General features: G+C 40.8%; 1 protein-coding gene across 2 annotated transcripts in view; it reads right to left on the bottom strand.

The window, feature by feature from the left end:
- Positions 1-22,445, bottom strand: part of LOC135500393 (adenylate cyclase type 5-like) — a 46,797-nt gene extending 24,352 nt beyond the window's left edge. The window contains exons 1-4 of one of the 2 annotated variants that reach the window (XM_064791838.1): positions 22,327-22,445; positions 19,662-20,525; positions 11,043-11,192; positions 6,713-6,834 (exon numbers count right to left, since the gene is read on the bottom strand). In XM_064791838.1, coding sequence (XP_064647908.1) covers positions 6,713-6,834; positions 11,043-11,192; positions 19,662-20,480 — 1,091 coding nt within the window. In that variant the 5' untranslated portion in view covers positions 20,481-20,525; positions 22,327-22,445. Of the gene's footprint in view, positions 1-6,712; positions 6,835-11,042; positions 11,193-19,661; positions 20,526-20,984; positions 21,001-22,326 lie in introns of those variants that run through there. The other variant, XM_064791839.1, reaches the window with a different exon arrangement.
- Positions 22,446-23,070: the final 625 nt, after the last annotated feature.

Raw genomic sequence — 23,070 nt, 5'->3', positions numbered from 1 at the left:
AAGACCAAAACGGATGTGGATATATGGTGGCGTGTTTTGCTAGGCGGAATAAGACGGAAGCTGTAGTCGGGTTCACCAAGAAGACCTACTGAATCTGCGGCCGAGTCCAACTCTGCGTGCAACTGATGACAGGGAAAAGTGACATGTGGTTAAACCATATTCCAAGTGACCTTTTCACATTTTATTTATATGCGTACTGGGAGGTAACTCGGGTAGCCAGAGAAAACAACAAGAAAAGAGAATATCACATCACATCCAAGTGGGTGGGGCAGGAACGCAATATTTTCGAATTAGAGAGGTGACATCGAATTGTCAATAGAGGGTGTCCTTCATATAGAGGTGTCAACTAAGGGTGGTTCCACTGGTTCCTTGTCCCAGAAAACAGACTAAGCATGCTCGGGTGCCGAGGATCCTCACGTTTCGAATATCTTCACTAATCACGAACAAAGTAAGCACGTTATCCCCGTCAAAGATGGTCACTATCTCCATACCTGCTTTTCCGCAGGAAGTTAGCGGCAAATTGGTTCTAAGTGCAACTGCACGAGCAGGGGAAGACTATATTTACTCCACTACTTAACAAGTTTAGACGTGATTAGGCATGCAAAGGATTAGCACATGACTGGTAACGAAATACTCTAAATCTAATTCGGCTGAACATTACTACACAGGTCATCTTTTTGCAGTTTCTTTGGACTGGAAAGTGCATCATCATATTGTCCAACTTTTGAAGCTAACATAACATTTCCTCGATGAAATACTGAGACTGCAAGACAAGTTACACACAAATTTATGACCGCCCGAATGAACAAAACTTTATGACGACTGAACTATGCCTTTTCATGGTTCCAAGAGCGTGTGAGTTATCATTCTACACATGCACCGTAACCTGCACCCCAGAGAACTAACACCCCAATCTAGTACACTAATACAACTAATACAATGAAGACGGTCCCTTTCTGAATCGCCGTCTGATGGAATCGAGTTTCCTCCAGGCCATTCATCTCGAGCACGTTATCTTGTAGGCTTCGATGGCGCGGGAATTAGATTTCCAGCGAGGGGATAATGAAGCTTGTTGTACGAAAGGGCTAATTGTGTCATCACGGAGGAACGAGGGTATTGCACGAGTTCTCGATCTCGACGAAATTAGCATCTTTTGGACCATTCGGGTGTCACTTAGAGTCCGTTGGGTTTGGAGCAGCATACGGAAGAGATGGTAGATCCATGACAGCGAGACGTCTCAATTTATTAATCAATTTTTTTCCCCGTACTTCCAACAACAGTTTGTATTTTTTACGTCATTCGTGTTATTCAACGCATGTTTTTTTTCTTTAACGAAAATTGATCACCCTTTTTTTTCAGTCATAAAACCAAATGGTGCAAAAAATTTAGTTTTGCTTTTTACAGTATATCTCTTATCCCCATCAGAACATATCAAAACTGATCTGTAAACGTCGAGGATTAGCAAGGAAGCCAAATCTGCAAATCCCATTCTCACAAACGAGAGATCCGGATGAGAAGATCATGTATCGAATCGCTAAACGACAATAAATGAATAGAACATACCGTCATACGATAATATGAGTATTATATTTGATATCTTAACCGTTTATGATGGAGAGAAACCTGAAACCCCCTGAGCGGTGGGGTCAGGATGACAAACTGGAGACCATATTACTATGGGGTTTGGGTTGTCAGGCAAGTATACTCTACAGACAGAAATGTTTGTGTGCCTTTTCAGACAATTTTGATCATAAACATTTTACTGTTGGCCCGAATGGTCTGAAATTTGCAAGACATGGTTTCCCGCAACAGAGATAACTGGTAGTCCTTCACTAACACCCACAGCAAACATTTAATTGTGCACGACAACAAGACAACTCTTGGTATCTTAATCGATTTCCCAATCGACCAGCGAAGACCAGTGACTTCATCGCGTGAGTGCCTATGGCCCTTTCCTAATCCCACTTCACCAGCGAGACCAGAGACTTTACTATGCGTGTGCCCATGGCTCATTGGTAATCGGTAATCCAATCTTCTACGGTAGAGTAGTGGCTCATTAGAACATGCCTGATGGCGAAGACTTGTCTTTCGATAAAGGTTGGTTTACGACAAATCCGGAAACATCTCTCTAATAGAATATGCAATACTGCAAACCACAACATACTTGCAGGGTTTTATCAATTATCATCTTTTTGCAGTTTCTTTGGACAGGAAAGTGCATCATCATATTGTCCAACTTTTGAAGCTAACATAACATTTCCTCGATGAAATACTGGGACTGCAAGAAAAGTTACACACAAATTTATTACCGCTTGAATGAACCAAACTTTCTGACGACTGAACTATGCCTTTTCATGGTTCCAAGAGCGTGTGAGTTATCATTCTACACATGCACCGTAACCTGCACCCCAGAGAACTAACACCCAAATCTAGTACACTAATACAACTAATACAATGAAGATGAACAGGATGAACAAATATCACCGATTTTTTCTGACAACCTTGATTCACAAAAGTATAAATCTGAGGTGTGCTTAAGTAATACTGCCAGCATCCTCAGCACCAATCGATGATCATCAGCTGTACGCACATAAGAAGATCATTAGTGTCAAAAATAAGGTGGCAAAAACAATAATCTGTGCATTAGCTAAGCGAATAAAACCATCCAGGTTCGACAATCCAATCAGATCGGATAAAGTTTTTCATGATCCTGGTCTTTGATCAGAGTTTTTTACATCGTCAGAAATGAGTCACGATACTGAACCAAGTTCTTCAAAACTGATGCAATTTTTATGTCCAATTAGTTGGGCAGTGGTGGTATGTTTTCGAAGGTGGGTTTTTCACTCTTCCAGTCAATTCAAGGGAGGTAAGTATATGCTTCTTTCATTGGGTGTACTGCATTTTCAAGGCTTTCCCATTTAAAAAAACTGACCAAGAGCTATGGATTATTCCTTTTGGAGGGTGTTTTTTTAAAACCTTTTTTCAGAGCTAATCACTCTCATCATTTGGAATATACCGTCAAACTTTGGTGGTAATTGGCAGTGATCAATAAAGATCTCTATGAAACAACTCCTCATTGAATGAATCATTAAAAGTTGAGATCTTCTCTCAAAGCCCTGCATCCTTACCATTTCAAGACCCAGCAATTCTCAAATGCAATTGCACATATTGTGATATTCGTGTCTTAATTTTGATTTGTACAGAGTATGCGTAACCATGATCAGCAAATATGCTGCTATTACTTGTAGATGACCAAACATAATGATCCTCGCTTTTTATTGATTAAGGACAAACGCAGCGATAAAATGTACACAGATTTTGTTGTGTCTTATGCACTTGGCATTCATAGCTGAAATGAGAAACTGCAGAATTAAAACAAGGCATTGTTCACGTCTTGAACATTTGGTAAAACAGATTGCCTATGACAGTCAACCACATCCTGACAAAATGTCACTGATGTGACATTTTGCCTTCCTAAAATGGTACTTCAAACAGCCAGTGACATTCCGTGACTTTACCCAGAATACATTTCTCCACAAAATCGGCTTGGAGAAAAGAAACAACGTGAAACGCGAAACTTTAAGACATGATATTTTCCTTCCGAAGGATGCGAATCCATGGCTAATTAGCCAAGATAAAAGCTAATAAAATACCGGCGCGATTCCTGCGTACACGTTCACCAACAAAAGAACACTGCTAGATACCATGGCACCCATCTGTTGAGCACACAGGATTGCCGTAGGCAGGGTATTGATAACAATTAGCGGGGGGGGGGGGGGGAATATATATGAATATGACGCAATATGAGCCATGGTTACGGCAGTGATTTTGAGCAGATCTCTGCAGACTTATTGCTGGTCATAAGTTCAGTGCTCCACCCAAAGTCCTGGAATTATGACCTCTCCTCACAGACCAATATCTTGACCACAAAGTCTATCTCCTCACTTCATCACAAATCTCACAGATGTTATCAACGCGACGCCTTCATCTCACCTCACTTCACATCTTTATCGGTTACTTCACTCAAAAAGCGACTTTTAATTTCAACGCTATTTGTGTCTCATTAGCGCACGGCAAATGCCACATCATAATTAAAATGATCAAATGAGGCGCTGTCTCTTAATTGATTTCCGTTAATTATGAGCGGCCATGATTATGAGGTGTCAGACGCTTTGATGCTGTATAAAGTCTTCTTAGGGTTTTTATTATCCTAATATGAGGACGTGATTAGGTAACCCTTTCTGGCACTCCTCTCTCTCTCTCCGTAACAGGTGACAGTAGCATCACGCACTTGCTTACTAAGTGCTAGGTGTCTCTGTCATGTGCCAATTCACAGAAACTTCTCATGGTTCCTTTGGGCTCCATGTTGGAAGGGCAGATCGGCTCTCTCCCGTTCGGAACTTGCAGCACAGGAGAGATTGTAATCTGTCGTGGCCAGTTCGTAGTCCGGATATGGTCGTCAGCTCCTGCCTGTCAGTCAGCTATGGCAGGAGTTTGTGTCATACTCCAGGATGCACATCCTTCAACTTGTCCAATAGGCAGCTTTGGTGTTCTTTTTGCCTCCTCAAAGGTTAGGTTGTCTGCCTTCTCGTTTCCCTTAGCAGTGAACTGGAATCAACTGCAGCGTGACCGTTTCTACCAGGTGAATAGGGCTTAGAGGTAAGGTTGGTACCACGGAGACATGCCATAAAATACCAAAGAGATGTGTGGAACAAAGCGATAGGACGAAATGAAATACCAAAGAGCACGTGCAAGTAGAAGAAAATATTGCGGTCTAATTGATCTTGTGCGCAAAAACATTCCTCTCAGCAGGTCCTTCTGTATGAAGTCTTTTTTCTAATTAATCAACTTGATTAATGACTCTGATTTGATTAATAGATTCGTTATTATCATTTCGATTTTTTCCTCGTGTTGCCGCTTGGTTATTGATTAACTGTATGAAAAGAACTTCAGATTATATTACAAGCGGTATACCGCGTAATGATCAAAGGCTTTTTATGTTTGAAAATTGGGAGGGCAGAAATGCATTATATGCTGAAGGGTTTGGTTGTTCCTTATCACATGAATGACAGTCAGGAGCCACTTTGTCGTCAAACCTAACGTATGCCCTGACAATGACCGGACCACCTCCAACTGAAAACTACTTTTCTTCAATCATGTTATCGTGTTCCCACAGTAACCGTGGACACCCAGAGTGGGATGGTTTACGGTGACCAATCAATATACCATAAATGCTTCAGTCTCCGACAACAAAACATGGCTAACGGCTCGCGTGAGGTTCCTTCGGGACATCTGATCGCATTCCGGGGATACCACTGTCTTCGCAGGTATGGTCCTTCCCTGTACCCAAGGTCAAGAGGAGCCTCTATAGCCTGCTGCTTGCTAACACGCAATAGGGCCCAGGTTCTATCCCGGGGAGAACCTAGGATTGTACTTCTGGATGAAGAGGCGTGGCTTTCAAGGAACTAAAATTCCTGGCTCTTCACAACATGTACTACATGTACTACGTTTGAAATATTCGAAAGTCTGTCGAATGAGACTTAAAGCCGAGGTCCCTTTTAACTAGTAGGGCAAGTAAACGATTCAATATATGTGGACAGATTAAGATCATGTCAATACGCCACATTCGTACCAGTTGGCAGCCCTGCCCTTCACAGACCTTGCTTCAGACACTCGTTTGCAGTCCTGCCCTCTAGAGACCATGCCTCAGACAATAACAACTAAACAAGGCTAATTGGCCACATGGGGTATCCTCGTGGACACCTGATCCTCAACAAAGCAGCACTATCTTTGTTATGATGACCAGACGGATATTGCAACCCGCTGCAGGAGACATGACAGGGGCTTGCGACAAGAACTGGTCATTGGTGTGACATGGGATAAAGATCAAACAGACAAGCAACCTTTTTATCACTTATCGCACAATACTCGTCTCCAGTGTGCTCTAGACGCAGGCAGTAAGATCATACAACAAAATGAAATCAATATTTCAAACCAAACTCCGGACACCAAGAAAGCAGCTGCAGCTCTACAAAACAGCTATGAAAGGCTTAACTTGAAACCTGTCACCTCACACAATCCTCCAACCAGTACAAGAACCTTTGGGAACTATACTGGTGTAATTGTCGTAGCACGACAATTAGCATGAAAGCTTTTCAAATCATCGGCACATCGAAAAGGTGAAAACCGCGATGATGAGTTGTGCTTCTTCTTCCGTTAGCCTAAGCCAGGAAGCGGATGTGCATTAGCAGTCTTAGATCGAATAAGCGCTAACACCACAAACATTCCTTGGGCGCACGCTTTTCAATGATTTCTCCACGACGGGGGTTCAATATGACTGCCGTTTGAGGGCTTCCAGAACCAAAATCGCTTGTAGGGGGAATTTTATCTAACGCTGAAAGCTAAATGATTGACAAACTGTCAAAAGACGAAAGGAAGAGGCGATAAAGTGTTCATCCAGTGTTGGTTTATTCAAGTGAGGCACTTGTGGTATTGTCCGTATTTGCTTGTGACCTTTTGCAAACAACATACAGAATGATTTGTTGTCCTTGGGATTGTGCTAATGGACACAATCTCTTTTTATTGCTTCACTTTATCTCTTTTCCTCCATTTTCTCCATGTTTACAAAGTACTAGCTTCTCGCCAGGGCATGTCATACCGTGATGCCAATATTGGGATGCCCTGTAAGTAATTTTTAAAATTCTGTGCCTACCTGACGTTGTCGTGGCGCTGAATATAAATCTTGTGGAACATAGTATCTTTTGGCTTCCCAGCAATGTCTGCTTTCATTTCCATGGCAACATGCCTCGGCAACACTGACAACAAAAGCCTCTCCTGAAATCACAGAAGCGAGAAAATTAGCAAAAAATCTGTATTAATGACTTCCTCATACATCAGTCATATTGATTTATGACGGACAAACAATGAGAGAAGAACACCCAGTAATCCTCTCAGCGAGCGAAGAAGAATCAGCTTCGCCACACTGTGAGACAGTCCCCCAACACTTCGCGACAGGTCTAACACAGATAACCCCACCACCTTTCTTACAGCTCCAGCTCTGTGTGACAAAAAAGATAACATTTTACGATTTGCCAATTCAAAAACGTTGACAAATTTAAGACAGGCTTTGTTTTTTTTTTTATACTGATATAATAACTCAGTGGTTTGAAGAATGTTTGTAGTTTTTTTTAACATCAAAATCGTCATTCTGAATAAAGGAGTAGTTCTGAGCACCAATGATGTCAACAATGGCAGATTTGCATTGAAGTTCAGGTCGATTCTGAAGATACGGATGACTGTGAAGTCTCAAAAGTGACCAAAAACATTGCCATTTTGGCCTCAAATGAGGGTAGACACAGACCACCAAATCATCAAATACAAAGTTTGTTTATCTTAGGAAGAATCAGAAACAAGCCAAATCAGTTGACACGAACTTAATCTGTTGACGAAAACCTGTCACGAAATATCAGTGGGCGAATGGCATGTCGGATATTCACATTACTCGGGCCAATCAACCTCTCAAGAGCCAATTTCACGGACAATTTCATCGATGTCACGACAAAACCTGCTGCCCAGTAAGTGTCACGAACAATATTGGTCCAGCCGCTCACACAAGGCTCCGTCTCTGAATAGCGTCTCGTTGATTGCTCGCGAATATCTGTTCGCAAAGAATGCTCCAAGTTCGCAAAACATTTGCGGCACTTAGGCCACAGATTGCTTTTTGTGATTACCATGGAAACGCCACTGTAAACAAATGTGTTACTTGTCACTTTTATTCGATGGTGAGTGTGATTGGTGAGGTCGGTGAACTTTAGACTAATGGTGCCAGGCATCTAGGAATCATTCAAACCGGAAAAAAACCTCCCAGAAATTGTGGAAATACTTCAAACTTCTTTCGAACATGCAACAGCAACTTGATGTCGGTCCAACATCAACTTGATGTCTGTCCAACATCAACTTGATGTCGGTCCAACATCACCTTAATGTCTGTCCAACATCAACTTGATGTTGGTCCAACATCACCTTGATGTCTGTCCAACATTAGCTTGATGTCGGTCCAACATCAACTTGATGTCTGTCCAACATTAGCTTGATGTCGGTCCAACATTAGCTTGATGTCGGTCCAACATCGACTTGATGTCGGTCCAACATCAAATTGATGTCTGTCCAACATCAACTTGATATCGGTCTAACAACAACTTGATGTCGGTCCAACATTAGCTTGATGTCGGTCCAACATTAGCTTGATGTCGGTCCAACATCAACTTGATGTCGGTCCAACATCAACTTGATGTCTGTCCAACATCAACTTGATATCGGTCTAACAACAACTTGATGTCGGTCCAACATCAACTTCATCAAACTGCGGATATCAACGTGACATCACGTAAATGATGTCAGAACTCAATTTGTGCTGGCCCTGAATTCTCTGGAGGCATCCCTTCTTTAACAATTATAATTTCACAAACCATGTTAAAGACTCAAAGGACAAATTATATTTTGCTCAAACAAAATCAATTCCTCATAAGTGCTTCAATCCATCAAAATCTCACAGGAAGTGACATGCTAGGTGCGAACGAATACCATCGAGATTGGAAAATGTATCTGCGGCGACAAGCAGATGACACTTCTCTTTAATTTGCTTCGCAACAGAGACAAGTCTGACGGAACATCAACTTATATCTAACGCCTTAAATTTCATTTAAATACTTGAGGGGCTATTAGTAAACTGCCAAAAGGTGACCTCAACTTTGTGTGGGTTGAGGTTTACACTTTCTTAAAGGCCTGGCACTCCCACCGCTATGCCACTGATCTTCCTTTAGCAACATCTTCCTCTAACTATTCAGGGTCATCCACGTGCTCTGCAACCTTGCACTAGGTGATTACCGAATGGAAATGGCCTAAAGCCTCGGGCAAAATATGACCACTCTGTCCAAGGCCATTCCAGATCTTGAGGCAACAACAGTTTTGCCAGAATCATCAACCAATGTAATGTTCAACATACCATCTCACTTCCTAATAGGCAGCAGCCCTTTAGGGTAAACTTACTCAGGATCCACTCAAGGTTCCCACAGTTTAACTCTTTCATATGCAAGCCGCTGTACCGCCTTTGAAGTTCCATCACTATTGAGTGAACAAAATGATTCGAACGATCACTTATCGAGAACCACGCCATAAAACAGTGTGAAGCTCCCATCCTGGCGCTTTATTAGAGAAAATCATCATTGATTTCAGCGGCGTTTGAACTGCTTTGCCGAGGGCTGTCTTAAATTAGACAAATAATCATGCGGCGCCTGTTAAATTTTCCCAAGTTGCGGGGTCAGGGACCGGCTGATGCTGCATAGTTGCCCTCAAGCACTCCAAGATATTTCAAGAACTTTTTCATTTCAATTTGTTGCAGTTTATGAAATTGATTGTTTCACGGATGCTAATAACAGACCTGCGTGAAAACAATCCAATACAGTCTTTCACCGATGTTCATAACAGATCTGTTTGAGAATAGTCAACAGTAGTTTCTTGGATGATAGAGTACGCGTTAAAACGACAACCAGCCGCTTATGTAAACGGGACTGCTGTTTCCCTCTTGTACACGCTAATCGCCCATCACCGTAGTGATCCATCATTTTAAACAACAAGGCACCCGAACAATCCCAATGCCGAACCTGACCAACCTTACAGCACCACACACTTAAAAACAGATTAAAGATACAAACATTCCCAAGTCTAACAACATTTGAGGCAGTTGGTACAATTTATGAAGTTTCACATCAGGTCATTTAACATCGTAATATCAATATCTGTTTTGTTCTGGTCTCCCTCAGGAGTTAGGAGCTGTCACTGATATGTTAACACGGTGAATAATAGCACAACCAGGGACGGTTTTTAAGGTGAAGAGAGCTGGGAATGTTCTGGCAACCGTCACTAACGAGCAAAACCGACTAAAGCAGACTTTCCACCACCAGAAAGAAGATGATTATATTCTTTATGTCCCATTTTTTTCGAAAGTACTCTCAGAATTCACCACAGCTGAATGAATGGAAAGTGAGAGTTTTGTACATCTAAAAGTAAAAGTCTGACCGCAGAACTTAAAAACAGTGTACTGCCTTATTAGCTTAATAAGTTAACAGAGAAAATCTAGGATTACAGAACCCGTTCTCACGCTGTCACACATTGGTTCCATGGCAACCACCATAACAACAAGATAAAGGGCCACTCCCAAGAAGTATCTTGAGGTGTCAAAGACTGCCTTACATGAATTTGAAGGAAAATTAGAATGGGACCTGCTTTGGTAAAGGTTACCATACAACTCTACACTTCCACCAATGGCTGTCGTGAACCCTCTTTTTGCTTTAGGATTTCAAGTGATCCCTATGGTCAACCCTTAACCAGGAACCTCTAGACCACGTGTCCCATACATACCTGGGGGTCCTGCCAAGAGACTCACGCAAACTTTAGGTTTGAACCAAGGACCAGGTCTTGTAGATTATGTTGCCTGTTTTGATGAACTTTGCAGACCTTTAATCTGCAGACAACAGTTCGGCAAAAAGAACTTTCCATACGGATTATTTGCATATCACAGCGTACAGGAACTGGATAAGTGCAAAAACCAAACCTTTGATAATTAACTATTAAACTACAAGATTAACTACTGTTTCAAACGTTCGGTTGTCATGGAAATGGTAGTTTGTTCAGTTAAGAGCAGGACTTCAGAGGACTATTCGATGCCTACATAATGTGATTGGTGGGACAGTGGTTTGAGTGATGCACCACAATCAGGAAGTTGTGGGTTCAGTTCATCAAAGCAATACTACTATGGTTCAGGAGATAAGCTTCCCCATAGACTCCCAGTACCAGATCAACTACCCAGTAAAGGGCGAAGGATGAGTCTTGACAAACAAATCATAAATTGTTAAATTCACGCTTAACATCAGACATTTTTTTTTCATTTTCTTCAAAGGGAGGGGGGGTCTTTGGTCAGAGACCAAACTTCATCAGTGCATTTTTCAATTGAGACATCTAGAGAGTGAGATACAATCGTATACCTGTTGTTGATTTTCCCGCTGCGTGGTGAGGCGTGCTTCGATACATCTCCGTGTCTCGATAAATGCCTGACGTTGGGCGACCTCTGTTGGGTAGTGAATGAATACCCCGATGATGTTGGTCGCGATGAAGATGAACACATTGGCAACAATCTAAAATGAAAAGGGTTCAAATAATGAAATGTATTCAGATTTTGTCATACCAGAACCGATGACACAAACATTTTTAACCAATTTGAGCTGCTATTTAGCGGCTAATAGTGTGAAAGATGGCAACGACAATGATGATGATGATGATGATGATGATGATGTAAGTCTAATTTCTGTATTGATATTAAATGCTCAGAGTTTTTACTCAGATTAAGGAAGGACCAGCACCAGCTTGTTCAAAACAAGTTTTGTCACAAACACTGGTGTTAACTTAACTTGGTGTAATCTCCTTAAAAGTTAAGTCTCATTAGACTTAAGGCAAAGTTAAGTCTCATTAGACTTAAGGCAAAGTTAAGTCTCATTAGACTTAAGGCAAAGTTAAGTTAATGCCAGCGTTAGTGATAAAACGTGTTCTGAACAACTGGGCCCAGAACTATTAATGCATCTGTCAGTTTTATCACAATCAAACTTTTGTCATGAAGTGTCTGATTGTTTATCCTTCGGTCAATTTAATATCCTGCCCGCAAGCTCACATCACGTCCAGATGTCAACACAAAAGAGATTAGTGCCGGACGGTCACTGCGGATGGACGTCAAGGTTTATGAAGTGGAGCGCTCAAGCAGGAATGATAACATTGGTGATATTGTCAGCTTCTGTCACCAAAGACCGCAATCCCGTCTCGCGAGATCTATACCAAGGTTGAGTTGGATCTCTCACACATTTCACAATCAATTCTTGCTCTAGAAGAGAGGATGATAAAGCCTGTAACGTCGCATGAACCGGTATTGTTGCATTCATGAAAATGGCTTCCAAATGTGGCAGAGTCAGAAATTAATTCAGTTATTTTCTAAACAACATTTCAAGATACTTATCAGACTTGTTAAACATTTTGTCAACTCTGTTACAAGTTTGCAAGTAGGCCTGGAGTCATACTATAACTGTGTTACAAGATCAATACAAAACTTCATGTGGGAGTGAATCGGTATTGATCAAAGAATATCTAGTTAAGTCAACAAATAGTTCATAGCTTTTCATCTTGAGATCTGGTGAAAGATATCTAGGCCTAGAATAGACTTGACATTAGACCTTTAATCAGTCTCACTTTGTAGACCTTTCTGTTGCTGAAGTGCCAAGTAAATAGGAGAAGGCTTTGGAATCTTTCTGTCAACATATGTAGGCAGGCAGAGATGGTATGACAAGTTCTTACTAACAGCTCAAACTCCAAGCCCAGAAGATGGCCAGAGACAGATAGCAAGAATTGACTTTATAAATTCTTGCAGATAGTGATAGAAGATTTTAGTCCAGGCGAGTTTCCCTTCATCCAAAAGTCACTTCCTAATTCACTTCCTAATGAAGCCTGCAAGTCTTCATTAGGAAATGACTTTTTTCAAACTTTGCCAATGATAACAGAACCTTATTTCGATGACAACAATACCCTCATAATTACAGGATTTTGAAACGTGGTCAAACTTATGATAAGGTTCCTGCAATCCTCAACGTCAAGGCCTGCACGATTTCCTAAATAATTGAAATTTGAAAATTTGAAAATATCATATGTTCTGAATATCAATTTCAACATTTCTGTCTATAGACAAATATACAAACACAATACATACCAAGTTTCAGCAAATTTGCATGCATGATATGTGCACTACAGCATTGCGTATAACTGCATTGCTATTTTCCTGACCCACGATTAAATATGAACGCCGTACCCTTTAAAATCGGATGCCTGTAAGTATGCTTATACATTTGCAGTTCGATTTGATCTAATATCAGTTCCATTTTTTAATCAATACAGTAAGCGTCGATGTATGAGAGCCATATGGCACCGGAAATGCCCGTACAGCAAACACAGTATGCCGATATGGCACATCTAGTAGGCCTAAAAATACATCAAGTAGAACTGAAATAAGATAAAGTGCTTTGAGTTCGATAATTATTTTCTATATGTGGGAGTAGGTAACTCTCACCTCTACAGCTTTCACCCTGACTTTGGAACTGCGCAAGAAGAATGTGCCCAGTTATGGCTCCGATTCATCTTATCAACGAACTTGACTTAAAATCAGGAAAAGGAAACGACAGCTGTTTGCCTGGCAGCCATGCTCAATAAAACATCGCACCATAGATCAATAGGGCGGCTGCCTCCTACGACCCCGCTCTTCGAATGTAATATGAAATGAAATGATCAACCTGTTCTTGAGTTATGGTCTAGAATATGAAATTTGAGATGTCCGCAGTTATGGCCATGTTGAATAATCGATGTCGCTTGATAGGTAAAGTTGTTGGCATTGCCAATACAAACTCGGCACCGGCTCTGAAAAGGTATTTGACTTACTGCATCATTTACATGGATTATCAAAAGTCCACTAATTGCCTCAGAAAATATTTTATTTTCTCCTTCAGAAAACAAATTGTGATTTTATCTTCGAAAAAAATGATCAATGGCACACTTTCCAACATCACAAAGAACAAGAATATCTTCACTCCGCCATTCAAATTTTCGGGGAAGGCAATTTTGTCTTCGAGTGGAATGTTCAAAATATATCGGATCAGTAATCATTACGAATCACTGAGCGCACAATGTTTCAAGTCCAACCAAGATTTCAATAACGGGGGAATACAAACGTCGCGTGTCTCTATCAAAGTACTAGGGGCTTAGGGCTCAATCTTTCACAGGGTTTGGAGAGGTAAAACTCTCGTATGATGAGAAGGGTGGTGTAGTCTAATAAACGTTTTGGGTTTGTAGCCTTACCATCTGACTTCAAACTTTGACCCCGCTCTATCGGGACACCTTTCAGTAGAACTCAGATGAGGTGCTAAATCAGCGCTGTAACCTCAGCATCCAACATGTCCTCCGGCGACTTGGTAGAGATGGAACCTTCTGGTGCAGATTCTTACCCAGCCTAGCTTAATTGTATCAGTGCAAAAGGGTCATTGAGTTTGCCACAACTCCGCCATGTCAAGAGCTTCGAGACTTCTGCCTTGGGATTTGTAGCTTTCGGCAGCCATGTTGTCTTTTGGTGGCCATATTGGATTTCGAGGAAAATGTAAAACAGACAGCAGCGGTAACAGACATCCAACATGTCCAACATTCATTAAACTCAGGTTTGAAGCTAGAGCCAACTTTCTGTGATCAGAAACCTTCTGGCGTAGACAGCTTCCCAGCCTACATAGAGTTTAGCACAAAGAACATTTAGTTTCCCATGCCTAGTTGAAATATCTCTGAGGCAAGGACACCCTTGATGTCAACATGTTTCGAAACCTTTGTTCTGATATCAAAGCGTTTGGATTTATTGTAACTCGGCAAGATCAAAGTGTTTATGAGGATGTCATGGAAGATAGGGCCAAGTGGTCTTTAAAATACGAACTTAAATAGAACCTCTCCAAAAAGGACACCCTTGGGATTGACTAAACCTCTCCTTAATTCAGAAGAATGTGTGAACAGTTTCTAATGAAACCTATACTTTTCTGCATTGTGATACCTGCGTTGACAGTCTTGATGTCGCAATATATACCTAGCTACTCTATATACCTAGATATACACCTCTCCATAAAAGTTAATCAATGGCTGATCAATTAAATGGGTGGACCATCTTCACGGCTGCAGATAGCGTGATCAACCGCTACTACAATAAAAGATGAGTGATTTTTTATTGGAAGTCCACGTTCTTTGTATGCATCGTTGAATTTCATACGAAGTGACGTTTTTATTGGGAGCGTTCTTTGAGGTTGGCTCCGCTCAGGCGATATCAACGAGATGACGGAAGGAACTGTCGATTTCTTGTCTTCGTTGCTCAGTCGGACATTGAATCCTGAGCAGACACAGATTTGACGGTGGAAAAAACTGCTTCACATTGCAAAATACGCTATATCCATTCTTACCTTTTGCGAAAATGGCTACAAGCTTAACAAATTCTTGAAAAAGTGCGAGTGATATTTGCTTGAGCAATTCATTTCAAAGTTGACTAGCTTATATAGAGCTTTTTATTAGTGAGTCGTAGCTTGAAAGTACGCCACTTACGACCAACTTTTGTTGCTGCAACATGCAATAATTATCACGATGATAGGCGACTTGAAAGCGCTGGGTCTGGGTTTAAATACTGATCGAAGGTCATCGCACTCTCCAATTCTTGTCGCAGGGACCTGGGATGACCACTGCAAACAAGCAATTTTTGTCACATACGATCATGATCTCAGGTCGCAACAACAAAAATCACTAGTTTGCTTAACTAGACATGGCGTTTATCGTGCTTTGAAACTCTTCATAATCCACACACAACGGAACATGACGTGTTTAGACTTTTTCTAAAAGACCAAATCAACATTCATCATTTTCATAGCGAATCCTTACAAAATGAATCCGTAGAGTGAAACTTCCTCGTTACGCCAGAAAAAATAGCCCGAACAGTCTGACGCTATTGTGAGAGAACTAGCATAATAAGCTATCAACGGTATCATGTACCGGTAATAACGGAATTAGCATTACGACACTAGTAGAATGCTACTAGAATAACACAGACAGTTAGCAATGGGCGTGTGCACTGATAGTAACATTGACATTAAAATGGTGTCATGTTTTAATAGAAAATACATATGATATCACATTGTTGGCTCATGGGAAAGTACATATCACTTGTGCTACTAGCAATATAGCATGATAATCCCTCTTTAAGGTAAGACGGTAGTCAGTTATACTCTAAGAGCAGCCACTATTGCAAGATGATTTATTGAGGATACACGCATCCTACAAACCAAAAATACTCCCCGTAGAAGATTTTTGGTAAAATGGAAAGCCCAAAAGGATTTTTAGATCGTTAAAACATTGGACATCTAACTGACACCTGCATAAATTGCTCATAAAGAGAACACCAACCACCATCAGCGAAAAAAATCGGCAGTCCATCTTATAACTGCAAAGTCATGTCTCCTGTCAGGTTAATGCCATAACATTTTCCGCAATATTTTATCGATGACATCGCGGCTTGTACCGCGTCAAATCACCGTGATATATCGTCGTGGTGATTGGTTTCTAATGGGGACAAATGGCGGGGAGAATAAGACACCATTGTAGCCATGTCAGCGCTCAATATCACGCAGCCCCGATGACAGGGATGACGAATGACTTTTTCTGCCAGAGGAATAACTGAAGGACAAATTATAGAAGAAGTTCGTCGATTTCAAGGAAAATAAATTGAAATTATCATTTTATTCTGAGGGAAATTTATCCAACAAGGACAAATCTTTCCGAAGAACAAATGTACATTTCATTAAGAGTAGTATTGTAGTATTAGTTTTCACCAACGAAAACCTACTGGCTCCACGTGTAGTTGTGTGGAGCCAGTGACACTGATGACACAAGCAGAAAACCGCTGATTGAATCAGTCCTCAAAGAAAGAAGTGCCGTGATACACTTGTAATTTTGTTACTGCCCGGAGAATATCCTTTTGACAACTTATTTCATCTTCTCTGTCATTCAGCATCCCTCTAGGCTTTACACTACAGTACCTGTACAACTTGACGTAAATGTCAGCTCTTTTCCAACTACTCAAACAAAACCAAACCAACAGAACAATCGAAACTGGCAACAAATCGAACATACTAGATTTCGTATTCTGTGCGTCAGACTTGTCTAATCCAATCAGATTCAGCATAACAACAGACGGTGTCCCAAGGGTCCTGCGATCTCGATTTAATTAACGCCGCTTCCTTGACGGATCTTGCAAACTTCATTAAGCAGACAAGACTAAAATACCAATCTCCATAAGCCGTTACTTGTAAGGAAATATTCGATATTTGCTTGTCTCGTGAAATTATTTTCGGGCCCAGGGTCATGTTCATTTCACTTCCTGGTCTCTTCCGGTAAATATTGACAGCCAATGTTTGATTGCTTGACATGATCTTAACCCGGCGGAAACGCACGGGCTGGTGGTTCCAATGTTTCGAAGAACTGGACTTGCAAACTTGATGGATTGGTGGTGATGGTGGGGGATGGGAGCAGTGGTATAGTGGTCAGAACATCACAGGCTTAAATAGTCGAGAGGTCTTGGTTTTGACTCTTGAAAGGATTACCGCTGTTACCTCACTGTGTCTTTGAAGGCACCTAAACCTACACTGTTGCCTCTTTCGAATATGTAAAAAAACCTTCTAAAACCAGGTTCCTCTTACCTGTCTATTAGGGCTACACACCATGTATTAACTGGAGGCTCAGTAAAATAGAAATGAAGATCTCGCTGTAGTGCAGTTATCATCTTTAACAGCATTTTTTTGTGAAATACAAAAATAAATATTGGTAAAATCTCTACATGTTTACAATATCACAGAACCACTTAGCACTAGTGCTGTATTTCCAGAAGATGTTGACTATTACACAATGGCTACTCAGAGTCAGGCACTCAACTTTACTAACTTAATTGTTGAAGCTATGTCATTGTATGTACAAATGTAGCTATTTGTAGTAGCCCACCTATCATAAATCAATAGCATTAACTAACGGGTTGATAAGCATTTGCCATTAAACGTGATCAATCATTCCAACAATTCGTCCAATCATGATCGTGAGGCTATCGTCTGCGGGATGCTAAACCTCCGGGGTGGATTAGTTGCATGGCGACTCAGAAACAGGATCAATTAAAAAAAGATCAGTGTTGACCAGTTAGATTTCATGAATGAATTTGTTTTCAATAGCCATATTGGTATTATCAGTGGGCTTTGAAACTGCTCTTGAGAACGTGATTGGATTACTGCCATCACACGTCACAAGGTGGAGGGCTAATCTTTAATACTATTGAATAGGAAATTATGTATTCCCTAAGGAAATTGCCCCCTTCTTCAGCAGCCGTCAAAATCATTTGTTAGGGGATGTAATCAGGCGGTGAACAAGGCCAAATGATACAACTTGAAACAGGCAAATCCAATTGCCTTTATTTTTAATATTCCATAAGTTAAACTGCGCATCCATAGTCTGTTAGCTTGTGACCTTGGGATGCCCACTCACAAACTGAACCTTGGTTTGGCTCGTTGGGTGTTCCTAGTGGTTGTACCAGAGAACATATGGCGACAAAATGGAAGTAAGGCCACAGGTCATGTTCAGAAGGGAACACCTAAGGATACGCAGCTTCAGCCACACAAACCTGCAAGAGAAAAATCAATGTTCCGGAGTGTCATGCAGGGTGAACCTCCACTGATCATTCGAGCTACAATATTATGATGAAGTGTTAATTTTTGATGCATTACATTTTTGCATTTATCGCCCAAACATTTATTGTATTTGAACACAAATATCTCGCAAACACTACGAGCCCATATTTGTTTATCTTGATCAGACATTATTATAGGCAATATCTGATAGTCTCGGCCAGAACAACACAATTATTGATCTTTTGTTCTATTTCTGACCAACCTTTTCGTAGATATTGCCTGGTGAGATATAATAATGAAAGTTATGGTCTGAATGATAACAGACCATGAGGTTATGCTACGCATGTTCACAAGCAAAAGTTTCCGCACAACCATAGAATCCATGATGGACCCATGGTAGAATCAACATGATGATAATCTCAAACCATTTTTACATTGAATCTACCATCACATATTCTATGAATGATGGTCCATCATAGACTCTGTCAGTCTGTGATGGCCAATGGTAGGTACTTGGTAGATTCTTTGAATTTGATCGGAATATCGTCATAGATTCATGATATTTGAATCTTGCCAATGGGTAAATTGAAGATAGCCCAGCCCAAGACTACATAGATGACATAATTGAACTTCTGTCATGAGAATGATTAATATTATCGGTTAATCGAAATCGCACTACACTCGAGATTGTAAAATAGCTTTCCATCCACTCTAGTCTCTTCATTCATAGTGCACAACTTAAAACAAGGTCAGTTTTGCATTGATAAATTCCGGCCTTTTTTGATAATCTCATGACTGACATGTATGAATTAATGGGTAAGCAGGCTATCATTTTATGACTTATGAATGGTGAACATCCCATTATCGATTTCAAATGCCCCACATGGCAAAAAAGGCAGGAATTTATGAGTGCAAAACTGACATTTCAATTGCCATGAACAGAGTACTTGTCGATGTTATGATATCATATAACATTTGCATTTCTATTTGCTAGCCGGGATGGCGGGGTTAACTGTCATTAGCCAAAATATTGATAAACAATCAATGTGCCGGTCGTAGATAAAAGATTCACGATGGCTTCCTCATTAGCGTTGATGATGAAATATCGGGTGGCATCCATTGATTATTTGAGGTTAGCATAAAACATGGCATATGATCGGTAATCATTGTATCGAGTGATCAGTGGATACCACCACTGTAATTGACCCAATAAACATAAATATTACCAAACTGATGCTTTTCCTCTGAACTGATCTATATGTAGTAGCTGACATAATGGATGGGTCTGGTTGTCTTGGATGGATGTGAATTTTCGTATTTAAGAATACTTACCTCTTTCCACAAGAATGGGTCTTGAGAATTCCTGACCGTTGCCACAACGACATGAATCACAGCTAAAAGTATCCCGCCGAGGACAGACAGACGCATCCGCAGCGGAAGGAGCGTGTAAACCAGATAAATAAAGAAAACGGCACACCAGAGGCCCTCGCTGGCACTCCGAGGGTTAACGTCCAGCGCAACCATAAACGTCATAATCCCGAGGAGGACGAGATTCGTACATGACACCACGATCATATACACATGATTAAACGCACTCCGATTGGTCAAGATTTCTAATACTATGTACATCACGAAAAATACGCCAAGAACAGTTCCCTTGATGAAGGAAATGTCACCGCAGATGTAATGAAAACACGTCATAATTACGCAATATGTGCACAGTAGCGCCATCATTGCTGTCAAGTTCGTCTGATTCAACTTGAAAAAATATCGTTGGTACAACCGCTCAAGTTTTGGATTTTTGAATTTTTTCGACTTGAAGAGTCGTATTGCCGTGGTCAGGCTGCAACACGTTCCCGTTTGTAAGAGTAACTCTGTGTCATCGATATCGCTATTTTTACTCCGCACAGCTTTAGCCTCCTTTTCATATCGCTCCTGAGCGCGTTCCCACGCTGACTTTCTCTGCTGCGAGTTTGCGGTCGCAGGCCGGTCATCCACCGGTGAAACCTTCCCCGACTTCATATTTCCACCCCTGTCGATTTGATTTAGTTCGATTTTCACGACACCGTTGTCATTCCTGTCAATAGGAGGTGACTCCCATGCCCGCTTGCTCCCAGATGACGATCGCCGCTGGTTGTCTGGTGACTGCATAATGTAAGATCACACTTGACAAACACGACATTCAGTTTGTGAGACCTAAAATGACAAAGTTTGAAGATTAAAAAAAGATATGACTTGAAAGTGTTCATAAGACTCTCCAATATTTACCAAGCGAGTCTTCAGTGATATTACATCCTGAGCTTCAGTATCTTTTACCAAGCTTTGTGCAATGGGAGGAGCATGTAACTGACCCTGGTATTCGAGGATGGTGTTTGATGGGAATGGTGTTCCAAAACTGAGAATTGATTAAGAATGGAAGCAATGAGGCACTTCTTATGACGTGGGGGAAGTTCCATCTGCAGTGATCAGGAGGTATCTAGGGGTAACAACGTAAAACTAGCATAAAAAAGGGTTTTGTCCCAATGGGACTTGTCCCCCTCAAATGATTTATGTCCCCCTGCAATTTTTGAGGGCAAAAGTTCATTTTACAAATTTTCATGATTTGTGATGTAAAAATTTGGCATTCAGGATCCTACAGTGCAACCCTATACAAACCTTTATAACGAATTCCTGGCTATGATAAACATGTACTCTATGTATAGTGCCTCTCCAATAATTATCACTTTCCAATTACATGTAGGTGTCACTTTGTACCCAATGATGGGAAACACATGACAGGGTGATACATATACATGGAATAATACCCTTGGATGTGCAACAAAAGAGACTAACACTCTTCTATTCCTACATCATCCTCATGGAGAGGTTTAATAAGTAAAAGTTTGAAAAATAAAGATCAGAGATTTTTGGCAAAATAAATACCCCAGGGAATTTTCCTCATGCAGGGCTCAAAAACACTACAAGGAAAGCATCTAGCCTACTTATTAATGGCATAATTAGGAGGCCTAGTTTCACCCTTGTCATAGTTCTACACAGGCAAAAATTTCTATGTAAAATCTGTAGAAATTTTTTAATATTTTTAAATATTTTTTTATACTGGATCGTGTTTAGTTTGGCGATAATTCTATTTCTGGTATCTTGATGAATTGTTTTGATATACTGTGAGATAGGAGACTCCTATTGCCGATTTGTGTAACTTAATATTGCCTACCTGGCTGCCGCCTAAAGAGTCCCTTTAAGAATTGGGAATAAGGATTGTTGGTTTCTCTTATGATCAACTAACAATTGACTGTAACATCAGTAGCTGTCCTAGCTTTGATCTTTTAGGGTCCTAGAGATGATTTTGATTAGGCATGGGGTATTCCTGAATAGGCATGGGTAAATATGCTTGCATTGGAAATACAGTTAGAAAACTATAAGGGGACTATAGGCAGGAGATAGGGGGGGGCAAATTTGTGATTTCAGGTGACTAATTGGAGACTGGGTTGTGTTGTTCAGCATGTGATATACACAAGTATGAAAAGTTTAAATATACTGTCAAATGGGGGAGACCCCTACAGGTGACTTCACTTAGCCCTACACTTTGTGTAAATTAATCTGACCTACATAACTGCCTATACACCCCCTTTAAGAATGACAGAACGATTATTTAATATTGAAGTTCCCCCATCCTCTCCATTATCTAGTAAGAATGATCACCCTGGGCCCTTGCTGATGACCAAGCGGGGCCCAACCCCATCCCAGGCCCCAACCAAGCGGGGCAATGAATTGAACAGTCTCAAAACACTAAGTAAATTAATTAAATAATTAACAAGTAGTCATCGGACCGACTGTGGAAAAAAGATACCAGTTGCTTTGTATAATGGACTTATATTTCCTCAGGCGCATCCCAAATTATGACCCCTCTGGCGCCCCATATGATGGAGCATCTTTGCTAAGTTGCATCCTAAAGAAAGTCAAAAAGTAACACAACTTTCAAAGCTAAAATTGCACCTACCATTGTTGTTATGTGCAAATCACAATATCGTATCCAATCTATAGGATTCCTAGAGCATTCCAGATATCGATATACTGGCATTACAAGTTATCTAACAGGCATAGCAAACTTTGAACACAATGAAAAGTCTCAACAAGTCTGAAGTCACACGTTCTGCTATCGCTTCTGACGTTACCGATTCAGGGCCGTACACCTGTGATTGGTCGCAATTGCCATGGCTGTTGCATCCAATTCGCGCACTCGTTGACGACGAGTATATTAGTCTATTGTCAATCTATTATAATTGGTAGCTGATAACCAATTATTGATTAAACGCAATTGTACAGATTATTTGTTAGAGCAGCTGTTAGTAGTCACTTTTCAATGTTACAATAAACAATGTCGCGTGCCAACAAATTGATCCATTTATTCACACGAATAGATGAGCCTGCTGCTAGGTATTCGTGTCATAGTTCATCTTGGATTAGACATCTAGAGCCAGATGATCCTGATGTAGCCAAATTCTTGCAAATGGCACGGCCACTGATGGGGGGGGGGGGGGGGAGAGGAGGAGGCTGCGCGCAAAAACAAAAAATATTATTTCAATGTTATAAAGTATAATGATATAATGAGGCTTTTTATAAATCATGTACAAATTAAAACTACAAGGACTTGTTGAAGGTTAAGCACAGGGAAACACTGAAAAATCTTGCCTTCACGTTATTTTACCAAAACTTTTATTTACTATTAACACTTTCAGCACCG

Source organism: Lineus longissimus, chromosome 16, assembly GCF_910592395.1.
Source record: "Lineus longissimus chromosome 16, tnLinLong1.2, whole genome shotgun sequence".
Lineage (NCBI taxonomy): Eukaryota > Metazoa > Nemertea > Pilidiophora > Heteronemertea > Lineidae > Lineus > Lineus longissimus.
The sequence above is the reverse complement of the archived record's forward strand: the minus strand, read 5'-3'. Positions and strand labels throughout refer to the sequence as shown.